Source organism: Ipomoea nil, unplaced genomic scaffold, assembly GCF_001879475.1.
Source record: "Ipomoea nil cultivar Tokyo-kokei standard unplaced genomic scaffold, Asagao_1.1 scaffold1262, whole genome shotgun sequence".
NCBI lineage: Eukaryota > Viridiplantae > Streptophyta > Magnoliopsida > Solanales > Convolvulaceae > Ipomoea > Ipomoea nil.
The window spans coordinates 734,624-748,409 of record NW_017617690.1 but is presented as its reverse complement, the minus strand read 5'-3'; the positions used below and the strand labels follow the sequence as shown (position 1 = coordinate 748,409).

At 35.4% G+C, this 13,786-nt stretch overlaps 1 protein-coding gene and 1 pseudogene across 1 annotated transcript; both read left to right on the top strand.

Moving 5' to 3' along the window:
- The window catches only part of LOC109184474, a 31,310-nt pseudogene extending 20,360 nt beyond the window's left edge, over window positions 1–10,950 (top strand).
- On the top strand, window positions 4,744–8,175 carry LOC109184437 (putative disease resistance RPP13-like protein 1). Its single transcript, XM_019334439.1, has 2 exons — window positions 4,744–5,676; window positions 6,081–8,175. The coding sequence occupies exons 1-2, from the start codon at window positions 4,844–4,846 to the stop codon at window positions 8,173–8,175; spliced, it is 2,928 nt and encodes a 975-aa protein (XP_019189984.1). The 5' UTR covers window positions 4,744–4,843.
- Window positions 10,951–13,786: the final 2,836 nt, after the last annotated feature.

Sequence of the window (13,786 nt, the reverse complement as noted above, 5' to 3'; positions counted from 1 at the left end):
TTGTCGCTTGACATTGCGTTATCCACGTCTGGTTTTTGAATATTTATGACGCCGTTCTTGTAAATAATCTTGGCCAACATTAAATTGTCAGTTTCATATAAAGCATCATCATCATTATTGTTGGGTGAATTACTTAAATTGTCATTCTTTACTTGGTCAATATTGTTAATATCAATATGCACATTATTGCCATTTTCAGTATTAGAATCATGATTATCCACATTATTATTATTCTCAATATCAATCATTATTCCAAAAGGCTGAACCCCAACCCTAAGGACCCCCCACATCCCGGCCCGACAGAGCATTTGGGAGGATGTAAATCATGGTGACTCAACTGAACATGAACCACAGAGGCTAGACCGGTGCTCACTGCGCACAAGGAGCCCCCCTCACTTTGAGAGGTTGCTCCCACACTGCCGCTGGTGAGACTCGATCCCTGGTCATGATTAGCTGTAATGTGCCCACAAGAGTGACAAGACAATGGTTTATAAGGAAGACTAAATTACAACATGAAAAAAATATAGTACATATTGAATTCATTAAAACTTTTTGTAAAGCATTATTGAGTTTAAACTTGAAAGCATCGGTGAAGTGGATAAAGTATAATTCTTATACATACAAATTTTCTGGTAGTGGTTATAAGTTTTTCTTGTTAAAAGCAAAAAATAAAATTGACCTCCTCCAAATCGGCTGAAGGTATATTTTGCAATTGTAAAGTGTTCATAAATTAATATATTTAATAATTAAATTTTTAATTGAGAAACACATTGTCAGTTGAAACAGTCTTAAATCTTTAGGTAAGTTGTCACATTCAATAGACGGTGAAACTCTTGTTACATCCAACAAAAATTGAAGGGTCAATTACTGATTTACTGTGCAGATTGGATCGATACCAAATTTTTCGCAATGTTTTTTTCTAAGCCTCCATAAGGTAGAGTTTTACTAAATGAAAATGATATTTACCATTTCTTGAGCGGTTAAGCACAAACAATATTGGAATCTTATATTCTCATTTCATATAACAGATTATATATTATTTTTTATTGTTCTTAGATTATATTTTTCTTTTTATTGTTCTTAGTATGTTAAAAATAATTAAGACCAATAACATATTATATTTCAACAAATTCATCTACATCTGCACCAAATCATGGAAAATATCTATATATACATAGTACTAAAATGTATTGGGAAGAATAGTACTCAATGTATGGATTTTAAAAAAAAAATTGATTTTTTTTTTTTGGCCCGGGGTTGGGGTTGGGTGGGGTATGCATCATAATGAAATCTACGAAATTAATTTGCAGATATTTTGGATCTATATATATGTGAGAGAGAGATCGAGACCATGGTAAGAACAATAATGGCAAAGAATTATTGTACTACGTACAATAATAGCAAAAGCAACAATTATTGTATTTTTTTGGTTAAAGTGTCATTCCGCACCATGAACCATAAGCGATTCTTCATGCCGCACCCTGAACTTTCACAAGTGCTGATTCGATCCACAAATCAAAAAAATTTTGCCGCCTAGCCTTTTTTACAGGTTAACTATAGGTTGCAGGTGATAATTTGCTGACATGGATTTTTTTTAATATTTTATTTTCATCAACACAGTCAACTTTTTTTATCATCACCACAGTCAACACAGTCTTCTTGCTCGCCCTCTATCTTCTTCACCATCATGAACTCTCCAGCCACCCACAACCACACAACCGGAGAAAAATCAGGTGGTCGGTCACTACATGCTCCTTCGCTCAAAGAATCATAGTCAACGTCCAATGGGAAGCCAAGGACACTATACTTTGCCCAATCGTCGTCAACCACAAGAATTTCATTAAATGTTGGCCGAGAATTTGAACCCATTCTAATAACAGATTATGTGCCCGACTCCACACACGAGTTAGCCTGTGAAAGGGAAAACAGTAACGGCCGGTCTTCACAGGCAAGTTATTCGGTGATTGAGAAATAGTCCGTACGAAAAGGAAAGCAAAAAGAACTTACCTTTTACACGAATGAACCCAAGTTTATGGATATGGAGCAGAGAGCTTCTTATCACCGTCAACTTTCACGATTATCGCAGCACCTGAATCATTAGCTGAAGGAGGAGAATCTGGTGGTTTATGGATGGAGAGGGTTGCAGATTCATGGGTTGATGGGTGTGTATCAACACAGAGTAAGATATCATTCAAGACAAAAAAACCTCTCTCTTGTCTGGCAAGAAGGAAAGTGCGGCTGAAATTTCTGGTCACTTCATCTTTTCCGATCAAGTTTCCGGTGACCACCAAAAGAATGCTTCCCTGTAAAGAATCCTGGGCATGAATGCTCTTCACTTGCACCTCAGAATCCTTGTAGTCTGAAGACATGATCATATCATTTATTCCCTGCAACAATGGTGGACATGCAATATAGTAGTTCAGAAGATTTTGCTCAAATTCAAAACCAGTAAATACCATTTAATTACTTGGGATACTGAAATACTTACTTTCATTGTTGTCACTGAATGTACGACGTCGTCGTTTCTTTCCCAGCCAGCGACGCTTGAATCCTTGTAGAATTTGTGAGTGTCCTCGCAGCACCTTAGCCCACAACGTCGGACGTCCCACCAGTGGCCACCAGAGACTCCTATCACCGGAAAAGTTGTGGGTGAGTCAGATAACTCAGTGGACACACCGGAAGGGACTATGTGACCGTGGGACTTCCTCTAATCAAACAAACCACATCAGATATTATCGACGGAAGAGAACGTCGGAGCGGGATGAGAGAGGCGAATGCCACGGTGGTGATGCAGTTTTTTTTTTTTTTAAATTAAAAATGCTTACATGGACTCCATCTCTCATTTTTAATTAAAATTAATAACGCCACATCAGATATTACCAGTTCCATATCATCAAGTTTATCGGGCAACCTGTAAAAAAGGCTAGGCGACAAATTTTTTTTAGTTTATGGATCGAATCAGCACTTATGAAAGATCATGGTGCGGCATGAAGAATCGCTTATGGTTCATGGTGCGGAATGACACTTGAACCTATTTTTTTTTTTTATTTTTGGTTTTGAAATCCGATTCTAAAGTCCGGAAACTAGTATAAATAAGTACTAAATGTAGACCATCTCTAAATAAAAAAAAAAAAAAAACAAAAACAAAAAAAAAAACAAAAACAAAAACAAAAAACAAAACAAAACAAAACAAAACAAAATTTACACCAATGAAGATATTCTCAATATTTTTTATACCAAATATTTTTTTTTTTAATCTCAAACTTATTTACACCATTTTTTTTTTAATACTACTGACCCTGTTACAATGCAGTTTCTATTTATAACTACTTTTTCAAATGTTTTTTCATACACTAAAATAATTTGTACTTTCATAATTTAAAAATTTATTTTTTCTTTAATTATTTTAATATAAAATATAATTTTGATATAAATAATAATATTTTATAATAGAAGGTATATTTTTATGTATTTTAAAATTCGATTAATATATTCTCAATATTGATCTTGTTTTAAATTAAACGTCTCAATGAGATATTTGAAATTTTATAATTTACTAGTATTTTCATATGTGTGTTGCACATAATGAATTTTTTATAATATTTTAAAAATATTTGGAGCGATATACAATTATATAAATTATAATAATGAACATTTTATATTGCAATTGATGAAATGAGTTTGATCGATTATGTTTTCTAAAATAATTTTTTGAAATGGAATAGTCCAACAACCACGACTGAAAATTATGGAATTTCTGATACCTGAAAGTGATCTTAAATCAAGTCGAAAGTCTTGTTCCGACCACTTTTGGTATCCGGAAAAACCTTTATTGCTATTTTCGATCACTTTTTACTTTCAACTTGATTTAAGATCACTTTCATGTGGTCGGATATTGCATAATTTCCAATAGTGAACTAATTATTATTCTTAACTTGACTCATTGCAAAATATTTTCTAACCTTATAATTATGTGCATTTTGTTTTATATTATTATTATTATAACAATTAAATTAATGTACATAAAAGGAAATTGTGATTTTTTCATAATAACAATTTGTAAGAGAAACAATTTAAATATAACGAAAATTGAAGTCTCAGTCATATATATTGTATAACTTTACTACATAATAATATTTTAATTAATTACTCTTCAGTAATATCAGTAAGCATGTTATAATCGATATGTCACTTTTAACAAAAAATAAATTAATTTTTACTGATTCACAATAGTCATCAATATTGCATTATGAAGACTTAATTTATTTAAATATAAAAATTGTTAGGACATAATTTTTATTTCAATTATAACTATCCACATTGATACTCATTTTTATTATGGAATATTACTTTTATCACAAGTTAAAAATACTCGAAAGTACTCTTTAATACTTTTGGTTTTTTCCAAAAAGGCTACAACCCATGGAGTTCGTTGTTGGATTATACATTCAGATATAGAAGCGAAGTAATACTTAGAAATCAATCATCAATGAAAGAGGTCCACCATGTCCATAATAAGTACTATGACTACTCCAATTTTCTCTCTAACCTATTAGCTGTAAAGTGTACGTCCACAAGACATAGACAATGACCGCTATGGAAATAATGGGAATGGGAATGGGACACTACTACAACATGCATAAACAAATACATTGAATTTATTAAATTAAAATAAATTACATTTTCTTTTTTACTTTATATTATATTACACTTTATCATGTACGTAATCTACTCACATAGGAATGATATATGTTAGCAACAGACAGACACAAGCAAAGCAAAGAACCTTATCATCTCCTCTCTCTCTAAAAGTCATTCAGTCTCCACTGCTACAGAGTGAATCATGGCCGACGCTATCATCTCCATTGTTGTGGATCAGCTGTCCATCATCATCAAGGAACAAGCCCAGGAGCTAAGAGCAGCGTTGGGTGTGGAGAAGGAGATCAAAAACCTCTCATCAAAGCTCAACAAAATCAGGGCGGTGTTGGTCGATGCAGAGAGGAGAAGCTTCAAGGAAGAGAGCGTCAAGCTGTGGGTGGAAGAGATGAAAGCCTTCTGCTATGATGTGGAAGATGTTCTTGACGAGTGGAGCACCAGAAGTCGCAGACAACAGATGGAGAGGTCGTCCCAGGTTGCAGCAGCTCCAACTGCAGGAAGCTGTAGCTCTTTCCTGCCTTCTTGTTTCCATTTCAAAAGGATTGTTATGCATCGAGACATCGCCAACAAAATAAAGGATCTTGATTCCAGACTTGATCGGATTACGAGAGAGAAAGATCAGTTCAAATTTGATCAAGCATCTATAGCGCGCACACACACTTGTGATCAAGAATGGAAGCCAGTGCCCACTACTGCATATGTGGATGCATCAGTGATTCAAGGTCGGGAATCCGATGCCAGTGCTTTAATAAGCAAGTTGCTTCAAGGTCCCCCTGGCCCTCTCGTCATTTCCATAGTGGGCGCGGGAGGGATAGGGAAAACTACCCTTGCTCAACTAGTCTATAACGATCAACAGATAAAGGCTCATTTTCCTCAAAGGGTGTGGGTTTGTGTTTCACAACCTTTTGACGAGATCAAGATTGCGAAAGCCATTGTTGAGTCAACCACTAAAAGCTCCACAGATCTGTCTCAATTGCAAGTGTTACTGGACAAAATCCAAACCACTTTGTCTCATAAAAGGTTAGGTTCGATCCATCTGTTAGAATAATATATGTTACAGTGTATTATTATATTATTATATTTTGCTGCTGCGCTGGAGTATTTAATTTTTCAGTTATGATCAGTATATATATATATATTTTTTATTTTTTTTTAGCAAGCAAGATTTTAATTAGTACAGTTGAATTTTATTTGTTTGAATTACTATACTTTTTTTTAAAATGTTTATGTTTGTTGGCTCCGATCCTGGTTATTGGCAATATTTTAGGAGTAGTTTGTTACTCTTTCATGTATAGTATAGTATGAATTGATGAATGGCACGGTGGAGTTAAATAATCTAGCTCTAGCTAGTATATATAGCTATCTGAGTGCATTGTTTATATATATTGATAATGTTTATATATATATATTTTTTTTTCTTATAGGTTCCTACTTGTGTTGGATGATGTGTGGACAGAGGATTATGCAAAGTGGGAGCCATTTAACAACTGTCTCAAGGATCTTGGTAACAACTGTTCTGGGAGTAGAATCTTGGTGACCACAAGAAAAACGAACGTTGCAAGAATGATGGGAAGTGTGTATGAGCATCCAGTGGACCTAATATCCGACACAGATGCTTGGTCGTTGCTTAGCAGGATAGCATTTTCCGGGGGAAACAGCAGCAACAGCAGGGAGCAGAAACTGAAAGAAATTGGTAAGCAAATTGCTCAAAAGTGCAAAGGACTGCCACTTGCTGTTAAGGTCATGGGAAGCCTGCTACAATGCAAAGATACTGAGGAGGAATGGCAATATGTTTTATCCAACCTGGATGATAAAGTTTGGACGACGATGGTGAAAGTGGAAACAGATCTCTTTCCTCATTTGCATCTAAGCTATGATGATTTAACCCCACAGATGAAGAGATGTTTCTCATATTGTGCTGTCTTTCCCAAGGATTATAGATTATATGTAGATGAGCTCATCGGAATTTGGATGGCACAAGGTTATCTCACAACAACAAATGGCAGCAATGATCATAATCAGATGGAACAAAAAGGCCGGGAGGTTTTTGGGAATTTAACAATGCGTTCTTTGTTCCAAGATTTTGAGAAAGATGACATGGATTCGAACATCATTATATCATGCAAAATGCATGACATAGTGCATGATTTTGCAGAGTTTCTTACCAAAAATGAATGCTACAGTGTTGATCGGCAAGAGGATAAGGTGAAGATTGAAAATTTACGGCACCTATCATGGCAGAAAATTGGAAGGCCTATGGATCTTGATTCCATTTGTGATGCCTTTGGAAAACTTCGCAGTTTTTTTGCTGAAGACCTTTCTCCAGAACAACTTACTCCAAAAATGTTCAATGGTCTAAAATGTGTAAGAGTATTGAGATTGTGGGGCTGTAAGTTGCAGAAACTCCCAAAAGAGATTGGAGATTTGCTTCAACTGAGATACATTGATTTGAGTTGGAGCAACATAGAGGAGTTACCTGATTCAATTTGCTCTTTGGATAACTTGGAAATTCTAGATCTTAAATCATGTCAGTGTCTTTCTAGACTTCCTGAAGGGATTGGAAATTTGTGTCACCTAAGAAAGATTGATTTAAGATGGAGCAAAATAGAGGAGTTACCTGATTCAATTTGCTCTTTGGATAACTTGCAAACACTACATCTTAACAGTTGTCGCGTTCTTTCTAAACTACCTAGAAAGATTGGAAATTTGCATCACCTAAAGTTGATTGATTTAAGATGGAGCACAATAGAGGAGTTACCTGATTCAATTTGCTCTTTGGATAACTTGAAAATTCTAGACCTTAGAAAATGTGAGTGTCTTTCTAGACTTCCTGAAGGGATTGGAAATTTGCATCACCTAAGCATGATTGATTTAAGTTTGACCAAATTTCAGGAGTTACCTGATTCAATTTGCTCTTTGGATAACTTGAAAATTCTAAACCTTGAAGGATGTGAGTGTCTTTCTAGACTTCCTGAAGAGATTGGAAATTTGCGTCACCTAAGCGAGATTAATTTAGGTGGGACCAAAGTTGAGGAGTTACCTGATTCAATTTGCTCTTTGGATAACTTGGAAATTCTAGACCTTGGAGGATGTGAGTGTCTTTCTAGACTTCCTAAAGGGATTGGAAATTTGCGTCACCTAATCAAGATTGCTTTAAGTCTGAGCAAAGTTGGGGAGTTACCTGATTCAATTTGCTCTCTGGATAACTTGGAAATTCTAGACCTTGAAGGATGTGAGTGTATTTCTAGACTTCCTGATGAGATTGGAAATTTGCGTCACCTATGGATGATTGATTTAAGTAAAAGCAAAGTTGAGGAGTTACCTGATTCAATTTGCTGTTTGGATAACTTGAAAATTCTAGATCTTAAACTATGTCAGTGTCTTTCTAGACTTCCTGAAGGGATTGGAAATTTGCATAAGTTAAGATTGATTGATTTAAGAGGGTGCAAAGTAGAAGTGTTGCCTGATTCAATTTACTCTTTGAAGGACTTGAAAATTCGACAAGGCAACCTGATTTGAAGATTGGCAAATTGGAAAATCAGTAAAGTTGAGGATCAGATTATTGTTTAGGGTGGGGATGTTGCATGCCTGCCTCGGGCTGAAGGTATGTTGAAGGTAATAACTCATCTGCAGCTTTGTTTGTACGTAGTTGAAGTGTTTGAGTGAGTAACTCCAAGGGGATAGATAGATGGGGAAGTTGAAGTAATTAAGTAACAGCAAGGGAAGGGGAGGTGTGAATTACCATTGAATTGAAGAATCCAATCCAATCTTCTAAAAGCTGTATTACATACAACTCACTCCATCTTTGTTTGAGGTGGCGGCAAAGACCACTGCCACTAAACACACACATTAATGGAGACGCCGGCACACTGCTACTTCATGCCCAGATATGATGCAAACTTCCACTGTATGAATCATTATATTGTTTCCTGTACACATTCATTTCTTCATCATTAAGTTTATGCACTTCACTCATTTCTCTCACTTCTGCTCTGCATTCATGAATCTTGTTTATTGTATAATTATATATTTATATATATATTTTTAAAACAATTATATATTTACTGTGCGAGGAAGTCAGGTAAAACCACCATTTGAATATGCGCAAACTCCTTGTTGAGGCCCTGCAAAACAGAGAAATAATGGTCAAATTTGTTTTATATTTGCAATACTGTAGGAGCTAACACAGAGAAGATCAGAATAGGTTTACCGTAGCATTTGAAATAATTTATTGCAAGTTTGCCATATTTTTTCATCCTCTGTTTATTAACATTTTAAATGGTTTTATAGAATAATATTATTCTTCTTTTTCAAATGACATCCAAACCATCACTCAATTGAAGTACGTGTGTAGATTACACACACAATATTCTAAGCTGTTGCATTACACAACATATATTCTCATCTCATCTTTTACCAAACTTAATTGCTGTGTGTAGCTTTTGTATCATCTAGCTTCTAACATCGTTTTTATTTTATTTATATAAATATATATGGCAGCAACTTAAAAAAAATAGAGGGAGTAAATCACAAGCTGGCATTCACTTGAGAGAAATCTTCCAAATTCTGGAATTATGAGGAAAATCTTAATGAGTTTGCTTTTCCTGTTATTGATTGTGAGAATTAGCATTTATAGTCTGGATTGTTCTTCTGTTTTCTCTCTTTTTTCCTTTACCCTTATGATGGTCAATAGACTCTGAGAAACCAAGTGCCTAAAATTTTCAATTCTTATCCTTTTCAAGGATTTCGGTGTTGACATCAAGGAGATAGAAGGAAAGCCGAGCTTTCTACCTGTATTTAGATCTGGAAGCTGTGCTGAGATGGGACCGAAGCAGTACATGGAGGATGAACACATTGGAATAGATAATGTAGGTGATCGAGTATTTGGGAGAATCTGCCAGTTTCGCTTCTCCAGGACCTTTCTATGGGGTGTGTATCTTAGATAGATAGATGCTTCTAATAACTTTTAGTGTTGGTGTAGTTTAATGTGTCGCTCTTCTCTCCTTGCTCAATCTCAATGGAACAGTTAATCAGTAAATATGATTTGCATAATACTTCTTCTAGAGCTTTACTTCTCTGTAGAGTAAAATGGTGCTATCTGAGATATAATACTTTTTTAGTGTCTGCCGAAGGTTAATGAGAAATTGGTTTTATTCTTTTATTGGAAGGTTTTTGATGGCCATGGTGGAACGGATGCTGCATCGTTTGTTAGGAATAATATTCTCAAGTTTATAATAGAGGACTCTTGTTTTCCTATCTGCCTGGAAAAGGCAATGAAGAACGCTTTTCTGAAAGCTGATTATGCCTTTGTTGATGATAGCTCTGTTGATACATCCTCTGGCACAACAGCACTGACTGCTCTCTTATGTGAACGGTTAGTTAGTCTTTACGTTTTCATTATTCTATACTTTGTCAAAAGGAAAGGAACAATGATAATATTATACTACTGGTTACAGAAAATTGGTAATTGCGAATGCTGGGGATTGTCGTGCTGTTTTGGGGAAACGAGGGAGAGCCATTGAGCTATCCAAGGACCATAAACCAGATAGCAAGTCTGAGAGACACAGGATTGAAAAACTCGGAGGTGTCATCTATAATGGATACTTAAACGGCCAACTATCTGTAGCGCGGGCATTGGGAGACTGGCATATGAAGACTCCAAAGGGCTCTGCCTGCCCCTTGAGTGCAGAGCCGGAGTTGCAAGAGATTATATTGACGGATGACGATGAGTTCCTAATCATGGGGTGCGATGGTCTTTGGGATGTGATGAGTAGCCAGTGTGCTGTGACAATGGCCAGGAAGGAATTGATGATGCACAACGACCCCGAGAGGTGTTCAAGAGAGCTAGTTAGGGAAGCTCTCAAACGCAACACTTGTGACAACTTGACAGTAATCGTGGTTTGTTTTTCCCCCGATCCTCCGCCTCAGATAGAAACGCCTCAAACACGAGTCAGGCAGAGCGCATCAACGGAAAGATCCAATCTTCTAAAAGGCGTATTAGAAAGCAACTCATGACAACACTTTGGAAAAAGCGGAAGAAAGCCAGCAAAGACCACTGCTATGGAACACAGATCAGATCCCCCCGATCAATGGAGGAGGTTTTCACCCCGTATTAGGCACCGGCGGTGCTGCTGCCATGATGCAAAGTTCCACTGTATGATTGTTTGAGTAGCTTCCTGTATTGGGATTTCTTGTATCTATTGAATCAATTTGCTATTTTTCTTCTTTATGTACAGATTCATAAACATATGATTTCTTCATCAGTTATGCAGTTCAGTTCACTGATTTGTCTCACTTCTACTCTGCATGGATCTGGTATCATTTTAGTGGATAGTAAATTGTAACTTAGGGATGTGTAAGGCTGTGATTATTTATTTATTTATTTATTTTTAATTTCGGCATGTAGGTTTAGGCAGGGGTGGTATGGTAAATATATGTTAGTTTTAATCTTTTTAATATTCCTGTGATTTTGGAGAATGAATTTATTTTATTTTAAATCTTGTTATTATTTTATGATGATGATGATGTTATGCTTGATTTTGATAAAATTGGACTTTATTACTTATGTACTCTCTTTCTTTGTGTGGTTTTTTTTTTTTTTGTTTTTTTGCTTTGAATTTTTTCTACATTATTTTATTTAACCATGGACTCAAGTTCATTTTTATGTTTTTAACCGTCTATAGTTTAAGTACAATATTTTTTTTTTTTATATTTGTGATTGACATATATGTTTTTTTTTTTTTTATATTTGTGATTGACATATATGTAGTTTTCGCAGACAATGTACTGGTGTGCATTATGGTCTCTGTAGGTGTACATTTGTATTTTCGTCGTATGTATGTACCTCATCATGTCTTAGTGTGTACTTTTTATTTATGTGATCTGTGTGTGCATTGTAAACTTGGCGTGTGTGCAATACAGTACATATGCAAGTGAATTGTGGTTTGCATCTAATGATCATGTGCTTGTGCAATATAGAGCAATATATAAGTGTGCACACGATGTTATACATGAGCACACACCGTCACCCAGAGTACAACACAACACCCCATTTTAGTGTCCTTTGCTCCATGTGTTAACAAAACAATCAGATTTTCTTATATTTAATAATAGTAAAAATAATTTATTATTTAATATATAAAAACTCCTATTTGTCGTTGTCTTACCTATTTCGACGAAAGTTTAAAATTTTGCTTAGTTAGATTTGCCCCTCAATTGATATGTATGAGTGATTTAGATTGCTAATTAGATGTATGGATTTAGAATGTTGATTTTTAATCATTGATCTGATCACTTATTTTCTATGGCTACAATTTGTCTACCGTATGTATTATTTATCCCCTAAGTCTCAAATCGGTTATGTTATGAATTATCCTTAATGTCCTATATGAGAACAATAAAACTTGTGTTGCACAAATGATAAATGAATTCATTTAATAATATTTGATAGAGCATATATAATGTTAAGAACGTAGCGGCGCCGGCGCTCTCCATGCAGCCTCCGTTCACCCTGCTTTCAAATGCGATAGACCAGGGACAGAACCAAAGGGGGGCAGCTGCCCCCCTAACCCCACCCCACCCCCACCCCATATATAGTCTTTGTATGTATATATGTATATATAGTACGAGTTTTAGTATTAGTATAAAAAAACTACTAAATGTTAATAAAAAATGAGTTAGATTGGTTGGTAGGGCACATGTTTGGTAATATTAATGGACTAGGGTTCAAATCCTATATTTCTTAGGTGTTTTAATGTTTCATCTTTATTGGAAAAATTTTCTAAATCCGTCTGTATTTTTTTGCCCCCCCCCGGCCCTCAACCAAATTTTTGGCTCTGTCCTTGCCATGCATAAACCACAGGCGCTGGAGATACTCCGTCAGCACGCAGTCACTTAGGAGCTTCACAATCCAGAATCTGCGCACCAGCGCCCTTGGAATCCGAAACCTCTCGACGTCAAGCGTCACGTGGAGACAGCAATAACATAACAATAATAATAATAACAACAACAACAACAACAACAACAACAATAATTAATAATAATAATAATAATAATAATAATAATAATAATAATAATAATAATAATAATAATAATAATAATAATAATAATAATAATAATAATAATAATAATAACAGGGTTGTAAAAATCGGTCTAGGCGCCCGCTTAGGCCCCGCCTAGGCGCTAGGCGCCTCTAGACCGTGGCGATTTCTCTCCTAGGCGCCCGCCTAGGTTACCGGCCGCCTAGGCGTCCGCCTAGCGCCTAACTCGGCCAATTTGGCCGCCTAGCATCTAAGTTAGTCGAGTTAACTCGTCCATTTCGGTCGAGTTAACCTGATTGGCTCGACCTATTTTTTGTATTATATATATGTGTGTGTGCGCGCGCGCATACATATATATAATATGACATATATACACTCGTAGACTAGTTTGATGCTTTGAATCTTTGAATGATTGAAGTATTTGAGTGTTTCATATTTGACTATTTTTAATTTTTAATATTGTTTTAATGTTTTTTTTTTGAAAACCATTGTTTTGATGTTATGAATTATCATTAATTCATTTATTTGGATGTGTTATTTGATTAAATATTGAAAACAACCTCATTAAAATTGTCAAACTGTAAGTCTACCACTGTTTTTTTGGCGCCCGCCTAGACCACCTAGGTGCTAGGCGCTGTCCGGGCGCCCGACTAGCGCCTAGCGCCTACTGCAACCATGAATAATAATAATCCAAACAAAACGATATACAAAATAAAATTAAAATTAAAAATAATAAGAAGAAGACAAAATGGAGCAACGTACTCCCTTTGTAAATGATGTTGGATCATTTTGATCTCCCATTGAAAATGTTTCGAAAGAGGAACTCTTAAGCTCCTCTATATAAGAGGATGCTCCTCTTACAAACATAATTGTTTGACCATCAATGTGGCAAATATTGAGAAGTGAAAATGCTTTTTTTGAGTACTATTGACTCGGCAAATTATGCTGTGGAACTGTGTCCACCTTGCAAGCTAGACACAGTTCTAAAATTGTTCATAATTATGAATATATAGTTCAAAAAAATTATGAACATATAGTTCTATAATTATGAACATAGTGTTGTGAACATAATTATGAGAGAAGCGAAAGTG